General features: G+C 43.7%; 1 protein-coding gene across 1 annotated transcript; it reads right to left on the minus strand.

The window, feature by feature from the left end:
* Positions 1 to 8610: 8610 nt before the first annotated feature.
* On the minus strand, positions 8611 to 25088 carry XKR9 (XK related 9; the record flags this gene model as incomplete). Its single annotated transcript, XM_080938576.1, has 3 exons — positions 8611 to 9239; positions 14064 to 14284; positions 24817 to 25088. 3 exons carry the CDS (start codon positions 25086 to 25088, stop codon positions 8611 to 8613), a joined length of 1122 nt encoding a protein of 373 aa, XP_080794702.1.
* Between the last annotated feature and the right edge of the window lie 60 nt (positions 25089 to 25148).

The raw sequence follows: 25148 nt of genomic DNA on the forward strand, positions 1-25148 counted from the left end.
GTGCTCATGGCCTACCTCTACTCCTCTTCTTTCTCTCTCTCTCTCTCTCTCTCTCTCTCTCTCTCTACCACCCTCTTAACTCTCCCATGACCTGAATAAACTCTATTCTGTACTATACCATTGTGTGGCTGCTCCCTCAGAGGGAAGGGATTCCCAACATTGGCCCCTCAGAGGCATCTCCCTTGCCCCCACTCTCTTCATCCTTCCCCTAACAGTGATGAACAGCAGTGTGGAAGTGTAAGCTGAATAAACCCTTTCCTCCCCAACTTGCTTCTTGGTCATGATGTTTGTGCAGGAATAGAAACCCTGACTAAGACACCCTGGTTTCCTGATGCCACTTGACAGACGTGAACAGAGAGTCATCCTCCACTCCACCTTGTGGTAAAATGCCTTAGGCTGGGCTATTTTACAGAAAGACACGACATGTAAGCACGCGGCTGCTCAGCTCTGCCCCTGGGCCTTAGAAGAGGCCTGTATAAAGGAATATCCCTGCATTTTCATCAGCTTAATTCTGGGGCTGCTCTGATTCCTGTTCCATGTGGCCACTAACTGCTCCAAAAGCAGAGCTGACCAACAACTTGGGAAGCCTTCAATTAGCAGTCTTCATCTCTTCATCTGTAAACTTGCCAATCCCTGGCAGCTTACTGTGTGAGAGCCATCAACAGATGGTGTCCAAGCAGGGCAGCAGTGGACAGCAGCACACTAGACACAGGAATCTCCAGCTGAGACAGGTGTCATGGCAGAGGGACAAACGAGGAAGTCACACATAAGCCGTGAAGGAGGAGCTGAGGGCTCCTCTCCAATAGAGAAAGGATGAAGAATCTGGGCCTGTGGTCATACCGAAGAGCCCAGGTAAAGTTCGGGAGCTAATGTGAGCAGGCAGTGCGTAAGAGCTAGAACAAGGGAGGAAGTCTGAAACTCAGTTATGATGTCATGGCATGAGGAGCAGGAGGTGGCATCAGGCCAGTCAGCACACACGGTCCCCATCTTTTACAGAAGCCTTCGTATCTCAGGCCTGTGTACAGCCCTGACGAAATTCCCAATTAACACAGCTAATGACAATCATAAAATAGTAACTAAGGTGGCATCTGCAAGAATCGGCACAGACTGTTTTCTCGGTCTTTTACTCACTACGGAGTAAAGGTAATCGTGCATATAAAAGGGTGGGGACATGGAAGTAAGAGGGGCTCGGTGAGAAGAGGAAGGATAGCAGGCGTGGAAGGAGACACAGTGAACATGCATAAATGATCACATACACGCATAAATGATCACAGTGACCCTCACTGTGACATGCTAACAACAGTGTTGAGTCCTGTAATACAGCTGAGAGTATCTGCTGGTCAAGTCACAAACCTTACAACGAGAGGGAAGGGTTTGTCTTGACTTACAGCTCCCAAGAGCACAGTCCGTCCTGACAGGGGAGGTGCTCTCTCCAGCACCCACAGTCAGGAAGCAGAGATCAGTGATCGGATCTTTATCCTTTCAATTCTGTCTGGCAGATAGAGTGTCTTCCAACCCCGGCCAACCTAACATAGAAGAGTTCCTGCATACATGCCCAGACATGTCCCCAGATGACATAGGTCCCATCCAGATGATAGTCAATATAACCCAGCACAAGAGTTTAACGTTACCCACCAAAAGAGAATTTTAAAAGAGTAACAGCATCAGTAAGATAGCTTAGAGTCTACCCCAGGCCGGACAAAATGAACAGTTGACATTCTGTCAGACATCTTTCAGTACCTCTCAGCCTTTCTGCTATCCAAGTGCTATAAAGGAATTTCGAGCCCACTGTAATCTGATATTTAACCTCTGTACACTTGGGTCTCTTACACATAAAAGTCGGTATTTTTAAAACCTGTTTCAGGTTTATTTTCACAAAATAAAAGCCACATATCTTAAAAACAGAACATGCCACCCAACACGTATGTGATTTTCCTCTTAATAAAACAGCTCATAATATATAATAATAATAATAATATCAGAATGGAGTATCTTTGGAAACAGCGAACAGCTTCTGTTGACCCTTAAAGATAACTAAATAGGTGGATAAATGTTATCCAGAAAAGTCCATGTTTGACTTTACTATAGGCGTTTAATTGGCATTCACCGGACTGAGAGACGCACTCTCCCCACTGACTCCCAGAGTCACAAACACAAACTCTGCTCCACACTACACTGGGGAGTTCTAACACTCTGATGGCTTGTGGAAGTAACAAGTGCCGGGTGGGGGTGGGGGGCGGAACAGAAAGAAAAGCAGTGCATCCAATTCTTCTGAATCTGTCTCCCTCTAGTGGTTAGTAGGGGGTACTGCTTAGCAGCTGTTCTTTAGAACTGGCGGGGGGGGGGGGGGGTTCTCTAGTGTCAAGAACACCTGGGGACTTCAGACCTCAAGTCTCTGGAGGGGACATTTATCAATCTATTTTAGTGGCTGCCCAGGCAATCCTGATACCTGCTAAAGCTTGTGAGGTATCCTTCTAAGAGGAAGGCATCCATCGTCGACATGAAGATTTAGGCATATGTCCTTTAGTAAGACCATACAGTTCATTATTCTCTTTGTGTGTGTGTGTGTGTGTGTGTGTGTGTGTGTCGGGAGGCATGAGAGTAGCTTTCAGGCGTTGGATCTCTCTTTCCATAGCGTGGGTCCCGGAGATGAAACTTGGGATACCAGGATTAGTGGCAGGCTGCACGACCCACCTCTTTAGCCTCTACTTTTCCTAAATTTCAAAAAGCCTTTTATATATACAGAGTTACCAAGAATAGGCTCAAAACCTAGTACTTTAAAAATCTTAAAATAAATTTAAGGTGCTATAAGCCATAAGTAAATAACACAGGGGGAAAAAAGAGATAAACAGATAAAAATAAATGTATTAGATATAAAAAATTCATCTTTAGAGTGGGCAAACTAGGCCAAACATCTAACTTGAATCTAGCCTCTTACATAAATACATGGCTAACTGTACTGTTCAGCTCTAGCTTATGACAAGGCTGAAAAACACTTGGGCAGAAAATTGTTACATTATATTATGGTCAAATAAGCAATTTAATGACTTTAAAGCATGTATAACAGTATCAGCTCAAGGCGTTTACAGTAACCTTAACCCACTCACCCACGAAGACTGTGTGGCCCCATAGGAAGTGGACTTGGGGTGGAAAGGCTGAGATTCCCAACAGGATTGCCTGCACTCTGGGACTCTGGCATTACCAAGACCTCAGCCTGCTCCTCCGCTTTCCTGTCATCCCGGGAAAGAGATCGGAGCACACAGAACAGTGCACGGAAGACAGGGGGCACTTACTCCAGGATGATAGTTGGCCAGGACAACAGGACCACTGCACGGGCAACACTTCCTCGAGGTGAGGTGGCCAACCGTCAGAGACAGCTATGGCAACCCACGTTTTTAGCAAAGTTTACACCATTTCTTGTGATTTCCCACGCAGGTGATCTGACTCTCGTCTTTGATTCTCAGGAGATAGAGGGGAGTAACGTGTGTTTCCTCCTTATTAAAAAGCCTCCAGACTGAAGGCACTCTGAAGATCTTTTGTTGCGTTACATCCAGGGCCAGGGATCGAACGCAGATCCCAGCCATTTGACCGTGATCCGAGTTCTTGGTTCCTGGGTTTCTGAGACGCTGACTCCGAACGGGGATCGCATCAGATGCCCCTGGTGTGTGTTTGCCAATCACTTAACAGGCTTCTCAGTGTCCTGTCACCGTGAGGGTTAAATATGTGGACATAAGAGAGTAACGGTTGTAGATGTATGTTAAGGTGATACCTGATTGGACAGGACAGAGAAAGGTCAAGGAGCAGAAGTAGAGACGGGGGCGGAGAGAGATTAGGGAGAAATCAAGATGGAGCCAAGAAGGGTGATCTGGATCCTGATGGACTTAATTGGCGTTAGGTAGATATGTTTTAAGGGATTCTATATGCCTTTTATCTCATATAGAAGGGCAGTTTGTATCTTTGTCAATTGGATATAATCTTATTGTGTAGAGGGTTTGTGGATTGAGAATTTAATATATAAACCTACATTAAAAGCTATCGAGATTTGGAGTCATGTTTGTGCCGGGTGGTAGAGGAAAGAAAACTCCAGGATGGTCATATCCACCTGGGACAGAAACAACAGGGACGGTGGAGTGAACCGCGACTGAGTTCTGAGGCGGTGTGGGGACCGGATATATGTGCTCAGCTCCGAACTGGAGCGGCTGAGACTGTGGGGGCCGATAAAGGGATGAGCCATCTTTTCATTATTTACTGCAGCAAACGGTTAACTAAGAACAGTTGAGATGAGATGTTTAAGGTAATATAATAGATTAGCTTAGTGATGGTTCAACTGGAAAAGCACCTGCTGCTGAAGTATCTGGAGCTAAGTGTGAACCCCTGAGGCCTTGCAAATGAAGCTGAGGGGCGAGAGAGACTGGCAGATCTGAAATGCTCCCTGGCCACTCGGACTGGTCAAGTTAACAAGCTCAAATTCAATGAGAGACCCTGGAATGTGGTCAAGGAAAGATGCCCAAAGGAGACCTCTGTCCTCCACTCAGATGTACACACACACACACACACACACACACACACACACACACAACATGCACACACAAAACACACACAAAAATAAAAATTGAAAGCACAAATAGAAATCTTAAAAAAAAAAAAAAAAAAAAAAAAAAAAAGCCCTCTAGAAAATCTACAGTCTTGGTGGTTTTAAGGCCCAAGTGACAAAATGTGCTGTGGCTGGAGCTACTCCAGAGGGAGAGGAGATTTTGGGAACAATACCAACGCCAGCAGAAAAGAGCAATTGGTGGTCCCGTGTGCTAACTGAGCTTGGCCTGTGGCTACTTCAACATCGAGAAGAACATTCCCCAAGCAACCCACCTAAAGATAAACAATACTGCATGTTCAAAGGCTAAAGTTCAAGGAAGATGCCTGCCAAAAGGAAAATAAACTACTGTGAGGAACACACAGAATCAAGAGAGCCTGGCATTTGGGACACGACACTTGCCACCAAGCCTGACTGCCTAAGTTCAATCCCAGGCCCCACCTGATAGAAGAAGCCCCCACCTCTACAAGTTATCCTCTGACCCCAGACACGTGGCCTGCCTCCATGCACACATAAATATAACTAAGGTTTTAAAAAATAAGAAAGCTTTGAAAGAGATTATTCATAAAGCCAAAACACAACTGAAAATCATTGTATATATACAAGGAAATGTAAAATATTGCCCCATTCACAAGAAAAGATACAATAAATAAAGACCGGTCCCAAAATGAGCTGAATATCAGAATAAAAAAATTATAAAGGACTGAAAATAATCACAACTAAGGGTATAAAAAAATAAGCTCATGGTGAATAAGCTTGTATGAAGCATTAACATCCATAAACCATGAAAATTCTAGAACATAATAATGCAATATATGAATTTTTATTAGTAGAACAAACAACAGAAAATTTAGGGAAGAAAAATAAATTTATAAATTTAGACAATTCTAATCTGAGAAACAAAAAAAAAAAAACTTAATTGGGAAAGCAGGCTTCAGATGTTGGTCAGTGAGGGCAAATCAGAGCAGAGATTTGACAGCCTCATAAGTGCATTGACGGCACTCAACCGGGACCAGCTGGAGGGAGACGGGTGTGTAAGACACTAACAATAAAGCAAGTGTAGCTGTGAACAGTGTTCGCTCGGGAGCAGAGAAAGGATGTGAACAGTAGCCGACGCTTCCTAACTTGGTGAAAACCAAAAACGTGCACTGTCTAGAGACTTGAAGAAAACACAAGCTGAGATCAACATAAAGAAGAAACCACACTCGTTGGTCAATCTAGTACCAAACAAAACCAATTGTAAAAAAGGAAAAAAAAAAATCTCAAAATAACTACCAGAAAGTAACAACACATTCCGCAGAGACGAACAGGGACTTAAGTGATCGCCAGTGAGTGGAATTACTATTAAATAATAAGTACTTAAAGGTGAAAGATATCCTCCTACCAATTCAAAATTCTGTATCAGGGAGGAAGACGGGGGGGGGGGGGAGAAAGAGGAGAGGGGGCGGAGTGGGCCATACAACATTCAGGTCTAATGGCAAACATGTTTGAATCATATGCCTCAGGTAAACTTCAGAGCCCCCAACTCTAAGGGGCAGTTGCTTCCAGTTAGCATGCTTGTCTGATGAGCAGGAAAGCCTGGGTTCAGAGCCCTAGAATCAGGAGCGTGCATCTGTGACGATGGGATGCCCCAAACATCTATGAGACGGAAGGCAGAGGCTACGGAGAAATCTCCAGGAGCTCTCGGGCCAGCCATCCTGTCACACAGAGCAAGGGACACCATGAAAGGCAAGGTCAGACACTCAAATTGTGGCTCGCACACATCTGTACTCGAACACAGAGACTTTAAAGAGTAGGTAGCTCCTGCCAGTGCTGTTTACTTTTAAAGTACAGGGAATATTTTGCTGCACTTTACAAAAATCTATATAATTATATAAATATAGCCACCTCTGCTATTATCTTTCTCAATTACTAGGACATGAAAATTGCCAATATTTCAATAAACATTCTAGAAGACGTCGTGTTGGCTTTGGTGGACGCTTCAGCAGCTGCCCTCTGCAAGCACCAGACTATTCACACCTGTTCTGGGTCAGTAGCGCCTAGCAACATGCCCAGGACAATTAGTAAAGTTTGAGTCTTGTGATCTGTTTTATCTTTTAGGTTTGCTCTTCTCAAGAGTGATTCAACCGGTTATTTTTATTGTTATAAGACGTGTGATATGTCCAGTTTTTCCACTGGTAACAGAATATGCATTTTTAAGGGTTCACATCCATTAAGCTTTGTGACCTTCCCTGCCCCCAAATCATCAGCAAATGTTGGTCCAGAAGAGCAAGTGGACCAGAGATTCAGAGGCCTTTAATTATGTACCGTAATGAGGACATGGCAGGACCAGTGAGAGGAGACACATCAACTTCACTCAGGACGATTCAAGGACTATAAATAGGTTTAGGAATGGGGTGGGGCTGTCAGAAATATCCTTTGTGGGCAACTGTCATTGGCTGAAGGCTTAAAAGGTACTGAGGTGCCTATTAGCATAGAGAATCGTTCCAGGAATCTCAGGTGCTAGCTGAACAGGTTCTTACCCAGAGGAAGAAGGTGAATTTGTAATCTAAGATTTCATGGCATTCTGTGGGTAGAGGCATGTGGGGGTTAAGGTCAGAGAAGGGGAAGCCCTAACTAGTGAAGGAAATCCTCCATTTTGTGCCAAGTCCAGAGGCTGTCAGGACAATCACAGAACTCAACTTTAATTAGCAGGGTTAGGGTTGAATCCAAGGCAGCTTAGCAGGGCAAGCTTTGACTTTGAGTTACTTTCAGGAACTCAATCTCACGCAGGCATCCTCTTAGTTACTCCGAGAACCAAAACAATGGAACAGTACTCAGCCACTGACAAGGACATCATAAAAGTTGCAGGCAAACAGGTGGAACACCATCCTGAGGGAGATATCCCAGACCCAAAAGGGCGTTTATGTATGTACTGAGAAGGACTGACTGACGATAAAGGGACATCTGCATCACCCCTCCAAGGCTCAGGGACCAGCCTGAGAGAATGAAAGAGCTGCAGGTGGGGGCAGGGAGATGGGGTGATGCAGATGGCTGACTTCCAGGAGTTGCGTGGCTGTTGTATTCTTGAATTCACAACTACCTACAAGAAACTGAGCCCACCAGCACTGTCATGGAGGGAGGAGAGAGAATGGAGAAGCCCCCCCACCCACACACACACACACACTAAGGATTTCCAGCCGATTGGTTGATGAGAAGGGAGAGAGTTAAACTGCCAACGCTCCCGTAAACAACCACGTTGAAACTCATGGAGCAGTGAAAGTGGAAAACTAAGATATGGAAGTAGGGGAGCTATTTGGGAAGGTCGGGTGTGCAGGACTGGGAGTGGAGCAAGAGAGGAAGCAGGTGACCGAAGTGCACTGTGTCCGGTATGACAGTGACACTTGTTGTTGTGTATAACGGCTGTATGCTCACTAAAATGTGTCTGTAGCCCTGGACGATCAGGAAGCAACGGATTCCCAGTCTCAGATTATGATTTGTGTTTCTCAGTTGGGGAACTCATGGAGGGAGCACAGTAGGTCCACCCTAAGAATCTTCGTTCATATTCCTCCATCCCTTCATCACACCGGTTCCAACTCAGAAGCCCTGTGTTGACTGAAGAGAGTAAAGGGGGGACAAGACGCTCTAGCCTTTCCCTCTCCTCTTGCAGTGGTCCACATAGTACATCAGTCCTAGGAGCAATAAGGGCAAAGCGGGAGAGCGCACCACGGGCCTCGTGGGAAACGCGTTGTTTATTCTCTGTGAGGCAGAAAGCAACTATCTCAATACTGAAGACCAGCAAGATGGCTGGGGGTGCAACTCAGTGGCCAGATAACTTACATGGCATGCACAGGGGCTAATCCTCAGCAACACCACAAAGAAATTATTTTAAACCATAAAATGGTGTGATGTCCTCACTCGCCATCTGCCATAACTCCTTTCAAGTCAGAGGCGATGAACTAAGTCCATACGTATGACAGACATTTTCTTTACTAGGCCATGAAGCAAAAAAAACAACACATTTCTCATAAAGTCATGACTTAGTCCATTAGAAAATATCTTATTCTACAACCTCTCCGAGACACTTTCCCGTCAGTTTCATCGAGTTGTGTTTCTGCATTTCTGTTTGGGTGGAAAGTCCCATAATAAACACCAAGAAAAATAATCCCGAGGAGAAGGGAGAGAACTATGGTGGCGCTGATAGGGATAAAATAGTCGGTGTTAAAGATAGAGAGAGGGTAAATCCAGAACACGACCAAGATTCCCAGGGTCCCTAGAACCCTGACGGTGTAATAGCAAGACATTGGACATTTGGTGCTCTGTCCCTTGATATTAAAAAATGTAAACACAAGGATGAATCCAACCACGATCCTATATAAGAACTCCATGCTTACAGAATTGCAAAACTGGGTGTGGTTTATGAATGCCCATATGAAACCTGAGGTCCAAAGAAACAATAGCAAAAGCAAAGCAATCCTCATGTCCACAAACAGCAGAAGCACAATGCTCAACATCCAGGACAACAAGGTAAACAACTTGTAAAAGAGATATGTGAGTTTGGGCCAGAGTCCTCTGAGGAGTTTTTTATCGGGCAACGATTTCCTTAAAGCTATTTGATAGTCGACGGTCGACCAAGAAATAGCACAGCAGGAAACCATGATGACCATGTCTACAAAAGAAAAAAAACAAAACACTGGTTTAGGATTAGCAACAGTGATATTAGTAATCGTCATAATAAAAGTAGCATGTGCCATGCATGCTCTAGCACTGTAGACATACACCAACACGTCAGCTCGCTTACGAGTCTAATTCTTCAATATTCCCACATTGCATTAGTGGAGCTGAGGTTTGAAGAAATGTATTACTTGACTCTTGTCAGGCAAAGAGATGGAGCCGAGATTTGTTGGTATGCTAATCAACTGTATCATACTACTTTAGAATTATCTCAGACAAATTCAGTAAGCAATACTTGGGCTAAACACTGTAATTGTAAGTTCTGGCTTTCCACGCTATTTGGCTTTAACCTTATACCCATACCTAATTCATTAGGAGATAGCTTAATGGGTTATGAGACAGTTAAAAAGAAAATTTAACATAAGCATATATCATTAACAAAATAATTTGGCAGAACCCACAGACCCTAAGTCGCATGAACAAACAGACTCTGGAATTCACAAAGTTCTATAGGTTTGGCACCTTCACCTGCTCTGTCCCAGCGCAGAGCAGAAGCTCGTTACTGTTCTGGAAATACAAGTCATTGCTATGTCACTGTCCAAGCAGAGGATGGTTTAGGAGGTGATGCAAATATAAAACAAAACCAGAAAGAAAAAGTCACAGGGAATACAGAACATGAATCCCTCTGAGTAAGCAGCACCCGGTCTACATGTGCACAGTCAGACTTCCAGTGATGTTTCGTGATGATCTCCTCACAAACGCCTTTCTCCTCTCTTGATTTTGACACAGAACACTAAGGATTTGACTTAACTTTTCTCCTCTTCATTAATTAAAATACTGATTTCTCCTAAATTGTCTGGTTTTTGTTTTGGGTTGTTGCTGTTGTCGTTTTGGTTTCATTTGTTTTGGGGGTTTTGGGGTTTTTGTTTTGTTTTGTTTTGTTTTCAATCGTATATTTATGGCTGTTTTACCTACGTGTGTCTGGTGCCTGTGGAGGCCAGAAGAGAGCAATGGATCTTCTGGATCTAGAGTTAGGGATAATCGTGAGTCACCACATGGCTTCTGGAACCTGAAGCTGGACCCTATGCAAGAGCACCAAGTGCTCTTAACTGCTAACCCATCTTGCCTGCCCATAATGTTGGGATTCTATAAACCCACCCCTCAGTTACCAATGTGCTTATTATAAAAAAAGAGGGCCACTGGTCCAGAAAATGCCCTGGTGGGTGGGAAGGAGAAAGCCTATTCAAACCAGGGCCTTAATAGATGCCCAGGATAACCCTAAAAATAGAGAAAAAAATATCAGCTTCCTTAGGTATAATGAAACTTAGTTTATAAATGACTTCCTGGTGACAACAGAAACCAAACAAAAATGTTTCTTAAAGACCCAGGACCTTTTAGAAGCCCTGAAAAATTTAGACTATGGAGCCGCTGCTCTGCTAACCACAGGTGACTTCCCTAGATCCAGGCACCAGAAAAAAAAATTTCTACACCAGCTTTGGAGCCACCAAATGTGACTAAGTTATTCCATCTCCTCATGGATGAGAGATCTGGGCCCCAGGTGTCAGCTAATGGCCTACCTGTCAAAGAAATTAGACCCAGTTGCCAGAAGCTGTACCCAACCCCCACCCCATTTACACATTATCCCAGCAATGGCCTCCTGGTTTGGGATGCTGACAAACTGTCACTGGGCCAAAGCCTGACCATCACTGATGCCAGTATGACTCACTACAAGTCTCTCCTCTTGAATCCCCCCTAGATTTCAGACCCCAGATGCCCTAAACCCAGCTAGCCTGCTGCCTGACCCAGACATCGATGGGCCAGTTTCAGAGGTCAACAATAAGACAGACGAAGCAGCCTGTCACACTGCCCTAGAAACCAGAGTCTCACCTCTGACTTCCCTGATCTGGGAGATCCTATATTCCCTGACCACCCTAAATATTCTAAAAAAATGGCATCATCTGGGGTAGAAATTTGCCCCCATATCCCTGCATTATGGCAGGTGGTAGAAAACAGCAGATTACAAACCCTGTTGTACCCAGAAGACATGAGATTGAACATACTTCCTAAGATCCACCACTCCTCCCACATGATGTTTGGAAAATACAGGAATAGATTAGAGGTGCCAGCTCAGAGGTGACAGACGGTCAGGAACTGTGAAGCCTGGCGGCTGAGCAGTGCAGGGAGTAAGGGGAACTCTGCGATCTAAGTAATAGGTCTGAGGCACAAAGCCCAGAGGCTGCTGAGAGAGACTTCACAGAGGTAAAACCAGAAACATTCGAGTATAAATATTTACGGATGTTTAAAGAGACCTTGTTTATAGAGAGAGACCCGTTGAGGCTGGACTGAGGCTTTCCCCATTAAACATGAAACTATATCCACGGTGACACCAAAGCTCTTAAGAGCACAGACTCCCGAGGTACGGACTTCCTCCGAGGACAGGGTCAGATAATCGAACAGCTTTGTGTCCCCGGTAAGTCAGAGACTAGCCAATATTCTGCGGGTTGGTTGAAACTCTATTGTACACATAGACCCCAGAGTTCAGGACAGGTGGAGAGAATGAACAAAACCCTAAAAAGAGACCTTAACTAAATTGACCTAAGAGACTAGAAACGACTGAATAAACTCCCTTCCCTTCACTCTCTACTGGGTCTGACTCCTTTATCAGACGGGACCCTCCCTTTTAAAATCATGATCGGGACGTTACCCACATTGTTCTTAACACACAAGCAAAGGACATTGTTGAGTTCGAGGTTCACCAATTACTAGATGATCTCAAAGGTGTCCATTGGGCTCATAAATATGTTTCCCTAAAATTCACATTCTCTATAAAACAGGTCCCCTCCAGCCAGGGATCATTAGACACTCGTTAAAAAGGTTCCTCCCATCACTCTGGACGTAGTTCAGATTACAACATAAAATCACAGACCCATTTATGGTTAAAGTCAACCCAGACCAGTTCAAGAAAGTTCAGCTCCCACTGATGGGAGCCCTACCCAGGCCCCAAGGATACCACAAGAACTGGACAATGACAGCGCTGTCCCCTCTAAAATACCATGGCCCAGTCCTTTCCAATCACCAATTCATCCAGGCCTGAGTTAAGTGAATCACAGTTACTTGTTTCTTTGTTACATTGTTACCTTGTTACTGTTTTCATGAAATTAGATCTACTACCAGTCCCTCAAAACAAGGCCTAAAAACTTCAGGGAGTCCCATGATTGGGCTTTCTAGTTACCAAAGAAAGGGGGGAATGAGAGGACACACGTACTCCATCTTAAGACAGGCCTCCATCTTTAAAAAGGGGGGGGGGGGAGAAGCCTGGGAAGCTGAGCTGACCTGCAGCACAACTCAAACTGCACCCAGAGTTACTCCCTAGCTACTTCCTAGCAACAGTCCATCAAAGATTAGTCTGATGGTTTCGGATGTGCTTTCAGACCATTTGTGATTGCATACGGTCTTGCTTCAGAACACCCACCTGACAGCTTACAGGAGACATTCTTGGCAAGTCAGATACTCCCCCCACCCTGTGCCCATAGTTACTTCCATTTCCTATAAAAACCTTGTCCTGCTGAGGGCTTGAGGCTTCTCCTCCTTCCCTTTCCTTCAGGGCTGGTTTAGAGGAGAGCCTAAGCCCAAACTTGTAATAAGGAGACCCTAATGGTATTTCATTGGAAATGGCTCCTTGGTGGTCTTTGGGGGTTCACAAACGCTTCCTGACAGAGCACCTCAGCTGCTTTTTAATAACTTCTGCTGATCTCTTTTCTAGCTTTTTACACTTGGGTCACGTTTATGACCATTTATATGCATACTCGCATACCTTACCAGGTAGAGCCTGTGTAGGGGGAGCATGTGGTTTTGTCCAACCGAGTTTGGGTCATCTCATCTAATACCATACTTCCCAGATTCATCCCCTTTCCTGCAAATTTCGTTGATAAATAAGCGAAATTCCATAGTATGTACGCACTACACTTTCATTAGCTTTCATCTGTGGATGAACAGCTAGTTCAGGCTCATTTTCTTGATGTTCATAATAGAGCAGTAATAAACATGGTAGTGTCAGTATATGGAGTTCTTTGGGTATATGGTTGGGTGTGGTATAACTGAGTCACATGGTGTCTTTTTTAATTTTCTTAAGATTCGTCTACATTGATATCCCCTATAGTATACCTCTTTTTACCAGTTTTTCATTAGCATCTGTGACGTCCACTTGACTTGGGTGACATGAAATCTCAAAGTCATTTTAACTTAAGTTTTCCTGACAGCTACAAATGTTGAATATTTTCTAAGATCCTTTACTGAAGATGAGAGAGAGAGAGAGAGAGAGAGAGAGAGAGAGAGAGAGAGAGAGACAGAGAGAGAAACAGAGAGAACACACACAGAGAGAGAAACAGAGAGAGAGAGAGAGAGAGAAACACACACAGAAAGAGAGAAACAGAGAGAGAGAGAGAAACACACACAGAGAGACAAACAGAGAGAGAGAGAGAGAAACACACACACAGAGAGAGAAACAGAGAGAGAGAGAAACAGAGAGAGAGAGAGAAACACACAGAGAGAGAGAGAAACAGAGAGAGAGAGAGAGAGAAATAGAGATAGAGAGAAAGAGAGAGAGAAACACACACACAGAGAGAGAGAAACAGAGAGAGAGAGAGAGAGAGAGAGAGAGAGAGAGAGACTATACCTTTACACACATCTTACTATTTAAAACATGTTGAATTTTGTTTCAAAAAGTCTTAGGAATTAAAAACATTTGAAAGCAGGCCTGGGGTTTATACAGTTACCATAAGAGCTCGGTGGCATACGGAGATCATTAAGAAAGACTTACACTGACTTAAGTTGGCCTGGCCACGCTCCAGAAAGGCATAGAGCTGAAGAATGAGTTGTGGGCAGCCTTCCAGGTAGGTCTCGAATAGCCTGAGCATGCTCAGGTCTGTGGTTGTGTCTATTGCCTCTCTGTGAGGATCTGCTTGTTCCTCCATGGAAGTGCCCGTCCTGGTGCTTTGTTTGAAAACCACATGGTAACCCGTCCTCAAGGCAAACCAATACCTATAAAGCAAACATATTTTCCTTCAGTCATATCCTTTTAGACATTACGTTCATTTTCAATGACTTATAAAAGATAAAATGCATATTTATGAGACACGGATGCTTCAAGACATGTGTATGTTCAATGTTTAGACCAGGTTAAACATGTCTATCACCTGAAATATTTATTAGTTTTTTATAGTGAAAATATACAAATATACCTCTATATTTTTAAAATATACAATAGATAACAATATTGCTATCTATAGGCATTCTAGCATGACAGACCTTATTACTTTTTTCTCTTACTATTATTTAACATCTGTAAATTAACTCTCTGCACTTAGACATTTTATGGTGTATATTTGGGTATATATTGAACTAATATATAAATATAGAATTTTTGCACACATATTTTCTAGTACATTGCTTTATAATTGCTTCGAAGACTTTGGATTTGGACCTCATTAAATTTTAATGTATGTGTGATATGTCGACTAAGCAAATATAATACCTTATTTTCACAACAACCATGAGATGGTCAGGAGCTGGTTTCATTTCACAGTAGGAGAGGCTAAGACTGCAAAGGGTAAAATGACTCACTGACAACAGAAAGCTTAAAGCCCAAACCCAGACAGTGGGTGTGTGCACCGGAAGCTACCAGTGGAGACTTCCGGCACAGCCTGGTGGGCAGGTTCTAGCAAAGCCGGAAGAGGAAGCACCTCGGCCACCTCCACAGCCGCTCTGGTGCCGCTGCAGGCAGTCGCTGTTGCTTCACTGCCTGTGCGGAGCTGGTGGAGGGCTGGCCAGTGAGAGCAGAGTACAGGAGAGATTCTAGTGGCGAAAGCTTCGGGGAGCGTTCTCTTCCCAGGCAGTGTTACAGCTCATGGGACAGGTGCTCTCAGACAACAGAGTAATTCTCACACAGTTCATTCCTTCTGTAGAGGATCTTATAAACAATTTGGGGATGGGTTGGGTCTGACAGCAGGTGCTTCCTATTGGCTTGGCCTGAGATGCCTCGTCTACATGAGGGAGGACTTACAGGTGCTATCTATATGTGACTGATGGCCCCAAGTCTTTCTATTGGGGGCTGTGGCTATGTGGCAGGTGCCTGAAGTCGGGAGCAAAGCTCCTGCCATCCCTTCCAGGTCTCCAGTGCTCAAGCCCAGCTCAACCTTACCAGGCTTCTCATGGTTCACCGCCCCTCACCTTACCTACTGATCCTTACCCACTGTATTCCAAAAGACAACTCCAATTCAGTGTTCGTCAGCTCCCCTCAACTACAACACAGAACACTTCCTTGCAGAATGTGAAGGCTCAAGAAGAGATGAAATCTTTCCCATTTAATTTAGTAAATCTCTGATATCAACAAGGATTCTCTAAGACTTTTTCATAGTAGAAATATAAAAAGAAAGCAAAACACTCCAAAGACTCTTAAAGAACCCTTCCCAGGCCTTTCTTCTGAAAGAACTTTTAAATAAATATGGGCTGCAGCCTACAGATAAACTTCATAATTTGAAAAAAAAAGTTGACACTTATTTAGAAGCAATTTGAGGCTATTAGAAAGACAACTAAGACACTACTTCAAAGCTTACCAGAACTCCTGATCTACCCTCAGTTTCTTTACTCATATGTAGATGATAGGTAGGTAGGTAGGTAGGTAGGTAGGTAGTAGATAGATAGATAGATAGATAGATAGATAGATAGATAGACAGATAGATAGACACATTTGCAGACATAAAAGTTCTTTCTAAATTTTATAGATTCTAAGTTAAATATATTCAGACTCTAAACACTTCATACCACTTCATCCCTAAGTTAATCAGGTGATCCATGACCCAGATTGTCTCTCTAGCCCATAATCAATCTTCCTGATTCTTTGGGGCAGGGTGGGGTTCAGAGAACAGCTCTGGGGAGTGGGTTCTCTCCTTCCATATATACGAGTTCCAAGAATTACATTCCAAGGACTCAAGTTGTTGTCTAGCTTACAGCGAACACCTTTACCTTCTGTGGTGGTTTTAATATGCTTGGCCCAAGGGAAGTGAGACTATCAGTAGATGTGGCCTTGTTGGAGTGGGTGTGGCCTTGTTGGAGTGGGTGTGGCCTTGTTGGAGTGGGTGTGGCCTTGTTGGAGAAAGTGTGTCACTGTGTGGGTGGGTTGTGAGACACTCCTAGCTGCCTTGAAGTCAGTTTCTTCTGGCTGCCTTTAGATCAAGTCATAGAGCTTTCTCCTCCAGCACCATCTCTGAGGTCATGCCTCTCTCCATGATGATAATGAACTGAACTTCTGAACCTGTAAGTCAGGCTCAGTTCAATGTTTGCCTTTGTAGGAGTTGCCTTGGTCATGGTGTCTGCTCACAGCAATGGAAACCCTAACTAAGACATCTTCTGAGCCATCTTGTCCACCCCGATTCCATTCATGTTCTTCACATAACCTATTCCCTTCACAATCCAGACTGAACTCCTAAAATATAATTCATATGTCATTGCTCTAGCCAACATGCACCAATGGTTTCCATCACATTTAAAATCCCAAATTCTTAGCATATCTTCTAAGATTCCCCATGATCTGCCTCCCCACAAACCACCACCACTGCCTTTTCATCTCCCACAGTTCTGCTGTGCCTTCTTGCTACTCTTCACAGCTTAAAGGATTCGGTCTTCACTACTAAGTCTACCTGGAACTTTTCTAAGATCGATATTTTAACAGTTGACTCTTTAAATTTATGTAAGTTTCTACTTGACTATCACATCTACAAATTAGATTCTATTTGGGCTAGAGGCCAAGGTCTAGAAAATGTCAACCACAAGGACAACTAATGGTCTCTATCCTCAACGACCTTAGAACTCAACAGGTGTACCAGTCATTATACTACTAGCTGCAAAATAAAGCACAAGAGAAAAGCAATTATTGGAAATATAAATACCACAGTGTGAAAGTACAGTATAGAAGAAATATTAACAGTGCCTGGGACTAATTTATAGTAGAATTTGTAGTAGAACGCTTTACTTGAGTCTGTTCTGAATATCTAGCACAACAAGAAATACCTGTTTGCTATTCCTGAAGTGGTTTATAAGCCAGTGGGCTAAATACTATTTAAATCCATGAAAATCGCATAAATATTATCAACTGCACATAGAGAGCCTAATTGGCACAGGCAGCAAAGATTGGGAGAGAAAGCAAATGCCAGTGTTAAGAGTAGAAATTCAGCAAGATGTATTAGCATGCACATACAGGCATGATTTATATACATACATATACATACATATGTACACATATATACAGGAGGATCATTTGAGCCTAGACTAGGTGACTGTGCGACCATATCTGTATCAATAGAAAGACAGGTAATAGGTATGAAGGAAGGAAGGTAGACAGACAGATAGACAGACAGACAGTAGAGGGTAGATAATAGACAAATGTTGTTTAGCATCTCTTTGAGAAAATATAAGTTCACCTGAGAAAGGGGCACTGTGGCATGCCTTCCATGGATTAACTCCATTTGGATAATTAGTGTAAAGAGACCCATCTAGCCTGTGTGCAAGGCTATCCCCTGGGCAGGGGATGCTAAACTACAAATTAGCACAACGCGTGCTGATCGTTTCCTGTTCCTCACTGTGGATGTAATGTGACCTGCTAGGTCAAGTTCCTACTTCCTTGACTTCCCCACAATGGTGGATTATACCTCGAACTGTGAGCCAAGATAAACCCGTTCTCTCAATTGACTTTGTTGGAATATTTCAATCCCAGCAAAGTGGGGGGGGGGGGGAGACAAGTAAAATCTCTAACAACACCAGAATGCCTTGGTTCAAATCCAGATTCCGCCAGTTCCTAATTCCTCTCTTTGCTCAGTTCACCTCTCTGCTAAGTGGGCTGCCGCTCCGTGTGAGTCTTATAGAAGATGCTGTGCCTGAACCTCCTCAGAGCTATGTACGCCTCCGGGAACCAGAGGAGAGCAGCGGTTTGTAAAGGTCACTTCCGAGGAGATGAAGGGACCCCGAGTGTTGCTCAATATCATAATAATTCAAGAAAATTTTATACAAAGTGTTGCTGATTTGAGGCTAACTTCATAGAAAAGATTTGAGTATAATTTCCTAATTGGTTGGTCATTATGTCAGATTTTGGAGCAAATGGTCTAATAGCGATAAGCCTAAGAAAAATTATGCTTTCTTAGCATAATTTATCTCCATAAAGTCTTTCACTTGAGGGAAAAAAGTAAGTAACACGTCCCATTTTCCAGTAATGTTATCAGACAAGCCTTCATAGCGATCACAATGTTAATTCTGGGAAACACACACACTCCAGGGAGGGGGTGGGAGAGGGGTGAACAACCAGAATTAGGGAGAAATTGATGGGTGCTGTGTGACCTGTTTACTCATCTTTCCCTCTGAAGGCACCCACAGTCCAAAGAACTTAACGCAGCTCAAGACCTGTTGAAGTCTTCCTGATGACAAGATAGAGCAAGAACCGACCAGAGTAGTTAGAAATTTCAAAGAGGAAGCATCTTTCTTCAAGCCCTTGCCTGCTCCTCTGCGCTGTGCGCATGGGAAGGGGAAACTCAAGTGAAGGAAATCCCAGAGACCTCACAGCTACCTCCATCAGAGAACTCAGACTTCAACTCTCACCAAATTAAAGAGTGATAGGCAAGTATCTGAGAAATCCTCCAGGTCACAGAGAACGTCACAATGTGGACATGTAAATTATATCTTAAAACCTAGAGATTTTGCCAAGGGGAGAAGCAGAGACTATGTAACCTTCAGCCAACCTGTGAAATGTCAAGGGAATTTGCCTGTGTTTTGGCTGTTAAAAATCAAAAAGAAACCAATGTCTTTGCAGGGTGTCTGTCACCTTTTATCCCAGCACAATGGGAAAAAACGACTTGTCATAGAGCCAGCCAGGAAATGTGACTCAGAACAGAGAAGAAAATCAGGTAAAAGAAATGTATCAGCCAAAAGAAACACAGCAGCGCATGGCACTGGTGCAGAGGTTGGCAGACTAAAACTGCCGGGAGCCACAGAAGAGGAACAGCACAATGGCTTTAGAACTCACACATGCGGCCCACCAGTTAGCACGGTTTAGGATGGACACGCCTTGTGGAGGCAGAGCCAGGAGGACTGTGGGTCCTGAGGACTTCATGCTGTGGGACTGCTCGTTTCTGCTTGCTGCCTCACACCACCCCCATCATCTCAGATGTATGGAAACCGTAAGGGGCTTATAGCCCCGCCCTGGGCATATCACTGGCACTTACATAGTGTTTGCTCTCTTTCAAGTATCGCTGCTGGAGCAGGTTACTGACTCAGTCATCACCCTTGCAAAGAGCTGTAGGTTGTTAGCGGTGACCGCCACCCTTAGCAAGCATTGGGAGAAGTCGATTGCTAGCAGTTAGGTTGGTTTGTTTTTGTCGGTGGCTCTGATGTAGACAATCTCAGAAGAACAGTTTAAAGCTCAGAAAGGCATGATCTTAAACTAGGGAGTTTTGAAGTCGGAGCAAGAACAATGGCAGCCGGAACAGCGCCGACTGGCAGGACTCTCGCCGAAGCTGGACCAGGGATAAAGGTGTGATTAATTTCGTCTACCTTTTTCTGCCATCAGCTTCCTGATAGAAGTAGTGAAATTTTGATAATGAAGAGATGTGCATTCTGATGACTTAAAGTAAAAAAAAAAAAAAGACTGTTTTTATATGAAAGCTTAGATTTATAGTTCTTTGAAGAATTTTTACAAGATTACTTTTTAAGATAAATTAGTAAAATAATTGACCCTCTCAGTAACCACAACTGGCTGAGAAAACTTCCTTATGCTTTGTTAATCTATAACAAGTGGCTTATTCACGAATGTATGTCGATACTTGGGAAGGATTTGTTTTTCTTTACCTATAGTATGTTTCGTGTAAAGGTATCGGGGAAACATACTGCTTTTTTTTATAATCATCCATTAAGAGAAAAATAGAATGTGATCACACTGTAATTTTATACTGCTTGGAAAATCTTGGTGGTATATGCAAGCTGTGGGGGAAAAATGGAGTTGTTGGAGAAGTAATGCCAAATAATGTTTTTTCTGGGGTATACACATGAATGGGTGTTTTGTTGATGCAGACATGTGAAAGAACACGTGACGTTTAGAAGGAATGTAGACATGATGTCACAGACAGTGGAAGCTCGGGCACTGGTTTCCGTGTTCCAACTCACTACTCTTTCCTGATGGCATGCATGATTGGTTCACTTTATATTGCTTCGCTGAGCATCCCTGGTAGTGACTTGATAGAGAGAAACTTGCCGAGGTTCCTGCAGTTTCTTGCGCTTCTGAGTACCGAATCTAGTGGTGAGCCTCTGGGTTTCTTCTGGACTGAACTGCCCCTGCTGGTTCATATGTGGGGCCGACGGAGTGGCCTGGTCTGCAGCTTCCAGTTTGTGTTTGGTGTTTGCTAGAAGACTAAACTGAGAACAACGGGGATTGGAATCTCCCCAAAGGACTATTTCTAAACAGGTCCACTTCTTCTGTATCCCAATAGCCTTTCTTTTCCACTACCTCTGGTGGGTGGTGGACTATAGGGGAGGTTGAGAAAAATATACACCAAAAACCCAATGTGTGAATGTGTGTGTTTTTAAGTATGTATATATGCATGTATGTGTGCATGTCTATGTATATGTGTAAAGTTGTTGGAGCTTCTTGAAGCTTGTCTCACCTACTCCGTGTGTGTGTGTGTGTGTGTGTGTGTGTGTGTGTGTGTGTGATTCTCCTGTTTCACAATCCCCCAAGGAGACTTTAACTAGGCTTTAAACGTTTCTTTCTGGTCCCTCGGGAAGTATTTCACCAGCCCCAGTGAATCAAGTTTTGTTCCCTTAGAGAAAAGGAGGAAGTTCTGCTGAGTGATCTCTGAGTGACCTCTTCCTCTGGCCTTTACATACATGTACACATGTGTATGCAGCTGCTCACATGTGCAAGTGCACATACAGCACACACAGAAACACCACACATATTACACAGACACACAAAAGAAAATGTGGTATATAGTAGCAATGACGTTTTCCTCAGCCATAAAGGATGAAATTGTACCATCCATTTACATTGAAATAGACAGAATTTGAGACCATAAAGCAAGCAAAAGAAACAAACCTCAAGACAGACAAGTGTCACATTTTGTCTAATATGCCGAATGCTATGACATAGAGGTAGAAGGGGTACTATTAAAGGGAGAGAGAAAAGGGTCAAAGGTGAAAAGGGTAGAAAGAAAAAAGATGTAAAAGGTGGGGAAAGGCAAACATCACACGTGCTTTCCTGTGTGTGAAAAGTCAATGCATATAAAAGTCATAAGAACAGAAATAAGACTACTTCAGTGGAAGAAGGAGACGAGGAAGAAGTGCAGGAGAGAGCGGCATGTGAGCGAAGTCCACGGCACACAAGGAAGACAGCGTCCTAATGGGATGCACCGGGTTGTAGCTGATGAGGAAGAGCAGCATTTTTTAAAAAGCCTGTTACAGCCCAAGGCTGGTGTCTTTTGATCTCAAATGACTACGTGACTCACTGACCTGCCTCACGTCCCATCTTATCGGCTGCACATCTGTTTGCACATCGGCACCAACCATTACCCCACCTCTCTTCTCCGAGAATGTGAACGCCCAGAACTGGCTGAAGTGCAGTTGTGCCAGACCCCCTAAACCACGAGACTTCAGTCTCGTTGCACATTTTGTCTACCTTAAACGAAGTGAAAGGCTCTGTTAAATTAAAACACCGTATTGGTGAGTCTGGAAAATTCTGGCAATGCAGTAATGACTCACGGGAACAGCAGTAGTGACAAGCTTTGTGCTGTCTTCAAATAAGAACCTTTGTGCCTTTGCTCATCTGACTACTCGGCTCCAAAGGATGGCCATGTCTGTTTAGATTAAAGAGTAACGACGCTGGTTAAGATCTTTCCGGTCTCAGTCCCGCAGCAGCCAGCCTGTAGGAACCCCTCCTCCTACTCACCGAAAACTCCACCTCCTGGCGCTGACCCAGACTGACCCTGCACCTCTCAGCCCTGTCTCTCCAGCCTGCAAGAGCCTCTCCTCCCACAACATCTTTACTCCTTGAGAGTCCCTCTTGGTGCCACGCACGCGCACATAGCAGGCACGCATTCACGTGTAGACAGCAACTGAAAAACCCACCCAACAATCACAAGACCAGATATCAACATCAAGAAACAGCTCAAACATTATAACTCAAGGTTGCTAGACCTGAATGGGAAACACCGTGTGAACAGCCATGACAAGATGTCCCCACCAGGAGACAGTCACATTATTACTGCAGGCCCTGAGAAACGCAATATAACTGAACTACAAGACAAGGACTTCAAAATAACAGTTATGAATGCTCAGGGAGGGTATGACTGAATTCCTTACGGACATCCGTGAAAACAGGGACAGTTGAATAAAAGAATGAAAGCAATTCAAGACCTGAAAGTAGAATTTAACAAAAAAAAAAAAAAAAAAAAAAAAAAACTTAAAGAGCAGAAATCAAAAAGTTAGGATTTCAAACAAAACCTCCCCAAAGTAATCTGACCCTGACTGTGATGGTTTGAACAAGAATGACCAGCACAGGCTCATTTATATGAATGAGTGCTTGGTCACTAAGGTGTTACTTGAGAGGGATTCAGAAGTGTCTCCTTGTGTCACTTGGGGTGGGTTTCTTGGTATCAAAAACCCAAGCCAGTCCCAGTTCCCTCTTTCTCTCTCTCCTCTCTCCCCTCCTCCCTCTCTCCCTCTCTCTCTCTCCCCTCCTCCCTCCCTCCCTCTCTCTCTCTCTCTCTCTCTCTCCTCTCTCCCCTCCTCCCTCTCTCTGTCTCTCTCTCTCCCCTCCTCCCTCTCCCCCCCCACCCCCCCACTGCCTTAGGGATCTTCATGTAGAGCTCTCACCTACCAAGCCTCCTTGTGTGCTGCCATGTTCCCCACCATAGAGATAATAGACTAAACTTCTGAAACTGTAAGCAAACCCCAATTCAGCATTTTTGTTTATAAGAGTTGCCATGATCTTGGTGTTTCTTCACAGCACTGGAACACTGGATAAGACACCAACAAAGTCCAAGATATAGAAAAGAGAATAGTGGGTGTTGAAGACAAGTTAAAGGATACTGAGAGCTCAATCAAAGAAGATGGTAATCTGAAAAGAAAAAATATGCAGACTCAAAACATCCCAGAAATCTGGGAGACTATGAAAAGACAAAATCTATGGGGAGAAAAAAAAGACAAAGTAAGAAGAAGAATCCCATCGAAGGAAAAAAATTAACAAAATCATAGAAGAAAATTTCCCCAAACTAAACAAGCAAATGCCTAGTAAGGTACAAGATGTAACAGAGCACTACATAGGACCGGAAAAGAAATTTCCCATGACACATACTAATCAAAACATTAAATGTACAGAACAAGGGGGTTAAACTCTCTAAGAACAAGTAGCATAAAAGGCAGAGCAGCTAGAATAACACCTGACTTCTCAGTAGGAACCCTAAAAGCCAGAAGGGCTGTGGGACAGTGGACCGAGCCAGGAAACTTGGTAAGGTTGAGCAGGTTCAGAGACCATGACACCCAGGCATCACCTGAAGTGGTAGGTGTCTGTCTCCCTGATACCTACCAGATTCCTGACCCAGAACACCATGTCAGTCACTTAGCCCAGAACAGAGTTCTCCATGTTTATAAGATATCTAGAGGCCCTGAGGACTTAGCTTCCCTTCCCAGATATTCCTTTCTGTAAATTCCCACCCTCAGAAGGTGGTACACACCCATTTTCCACAGTCAATAAATGCTCTGGATAAGCATGAACTATCTCTTTCATCAAGAACCACCATGGGAACATGGAGAAGGCCTTCACCTACAGACCACAGCCCAAGTCTCCTGCAGAAAGCCCCTCTGTACTCCCAGACAGGTGCGCCTGATAGAAGCTTAAAATCTAAATTGTATAAAGAGGTTTAAAAAAAAAAAAATCAAGGGAACAAATGCAAATCTAAAAATAAGGTAGAGAGCTAATCAGAGAGTTCTCAAAAGATGAAACCCAATGGCCGAGAAGCACTTAATGACTTTGTGAGCATTCTTAGCCATCCGGGAAATGTAGATTCAAAGTCCTTTTCACTTTTCCAGAACTAGCAAGATAAAAGACTGCACGTGCTGTCGAGGGTGTGGGAGAAGAGAAGCCCTCCTCCACTGCTGGAGGGAATGCAAGCTTGTGTGCCATTGTGGGAACCAGTGATGTGGCAGGTCCTCAGGAAGCTGGGCATAAATCCTCCTCAAGATCTGCTATAGTACTCTTGGGCATATACCCAAAGGATGCCTCATCCCACATCAGAGATATTTAACCTGCCATTCAAACCACTACAGACGGGAGTGGGGGATGGGGATAGTGAGGAAAAGTAAAGGCACCGCTAATGGATCTAGAAAAGGTCTATGAGTTCAGCGATGGTTTACGTTAAACCTAATGCTTGAGAAGCAAATGATATGGACTCTTCTTGAACACGTGACTAACTAAATTAGAAAATACACCTTCTGCTTGGATAAAATAACAGTGCTGAGGACCTGACCCATGCGCTCACCTTGTGAAAACTCCTCCTTGCAAGCAATGAAGTAGAAGAAAAGAATGCTGTTCATCTTGTCCCGCTTTCTCTAAGTCAGCCCTCAACCACGAGTAGCTAAAACAATGGACTATGAGTGTTCCACAAAGCACAAAGCTCAAGGTTAAAACACCAAAAACATATTGTCCATCGTGGAAGTACCTAACGGTTAGGACAATGTCTGCAACTAAATCAGTTACATAGATTATAATGCCCAAAACTGACATCATAAAATTGCATTTGGTGTATTTCATTATGAAGGACTATGGCTCTTGCCTAGCAACTCTTTTTCAGATACAAAAATAGGGGGAAAT

The sequence above is a fragment of the Micromys minutus genome, assembly GCF_963924665.1.
Source record: "Micromys minutus genome assembly, chromosome: 26".
Classification (NCBI taxonomy): domain Eukaryota; kingdom Metazoa; phylum Chordata; class Mammalia; order Rodentia; family Muridae; genus Micromys; species Micromys minutus.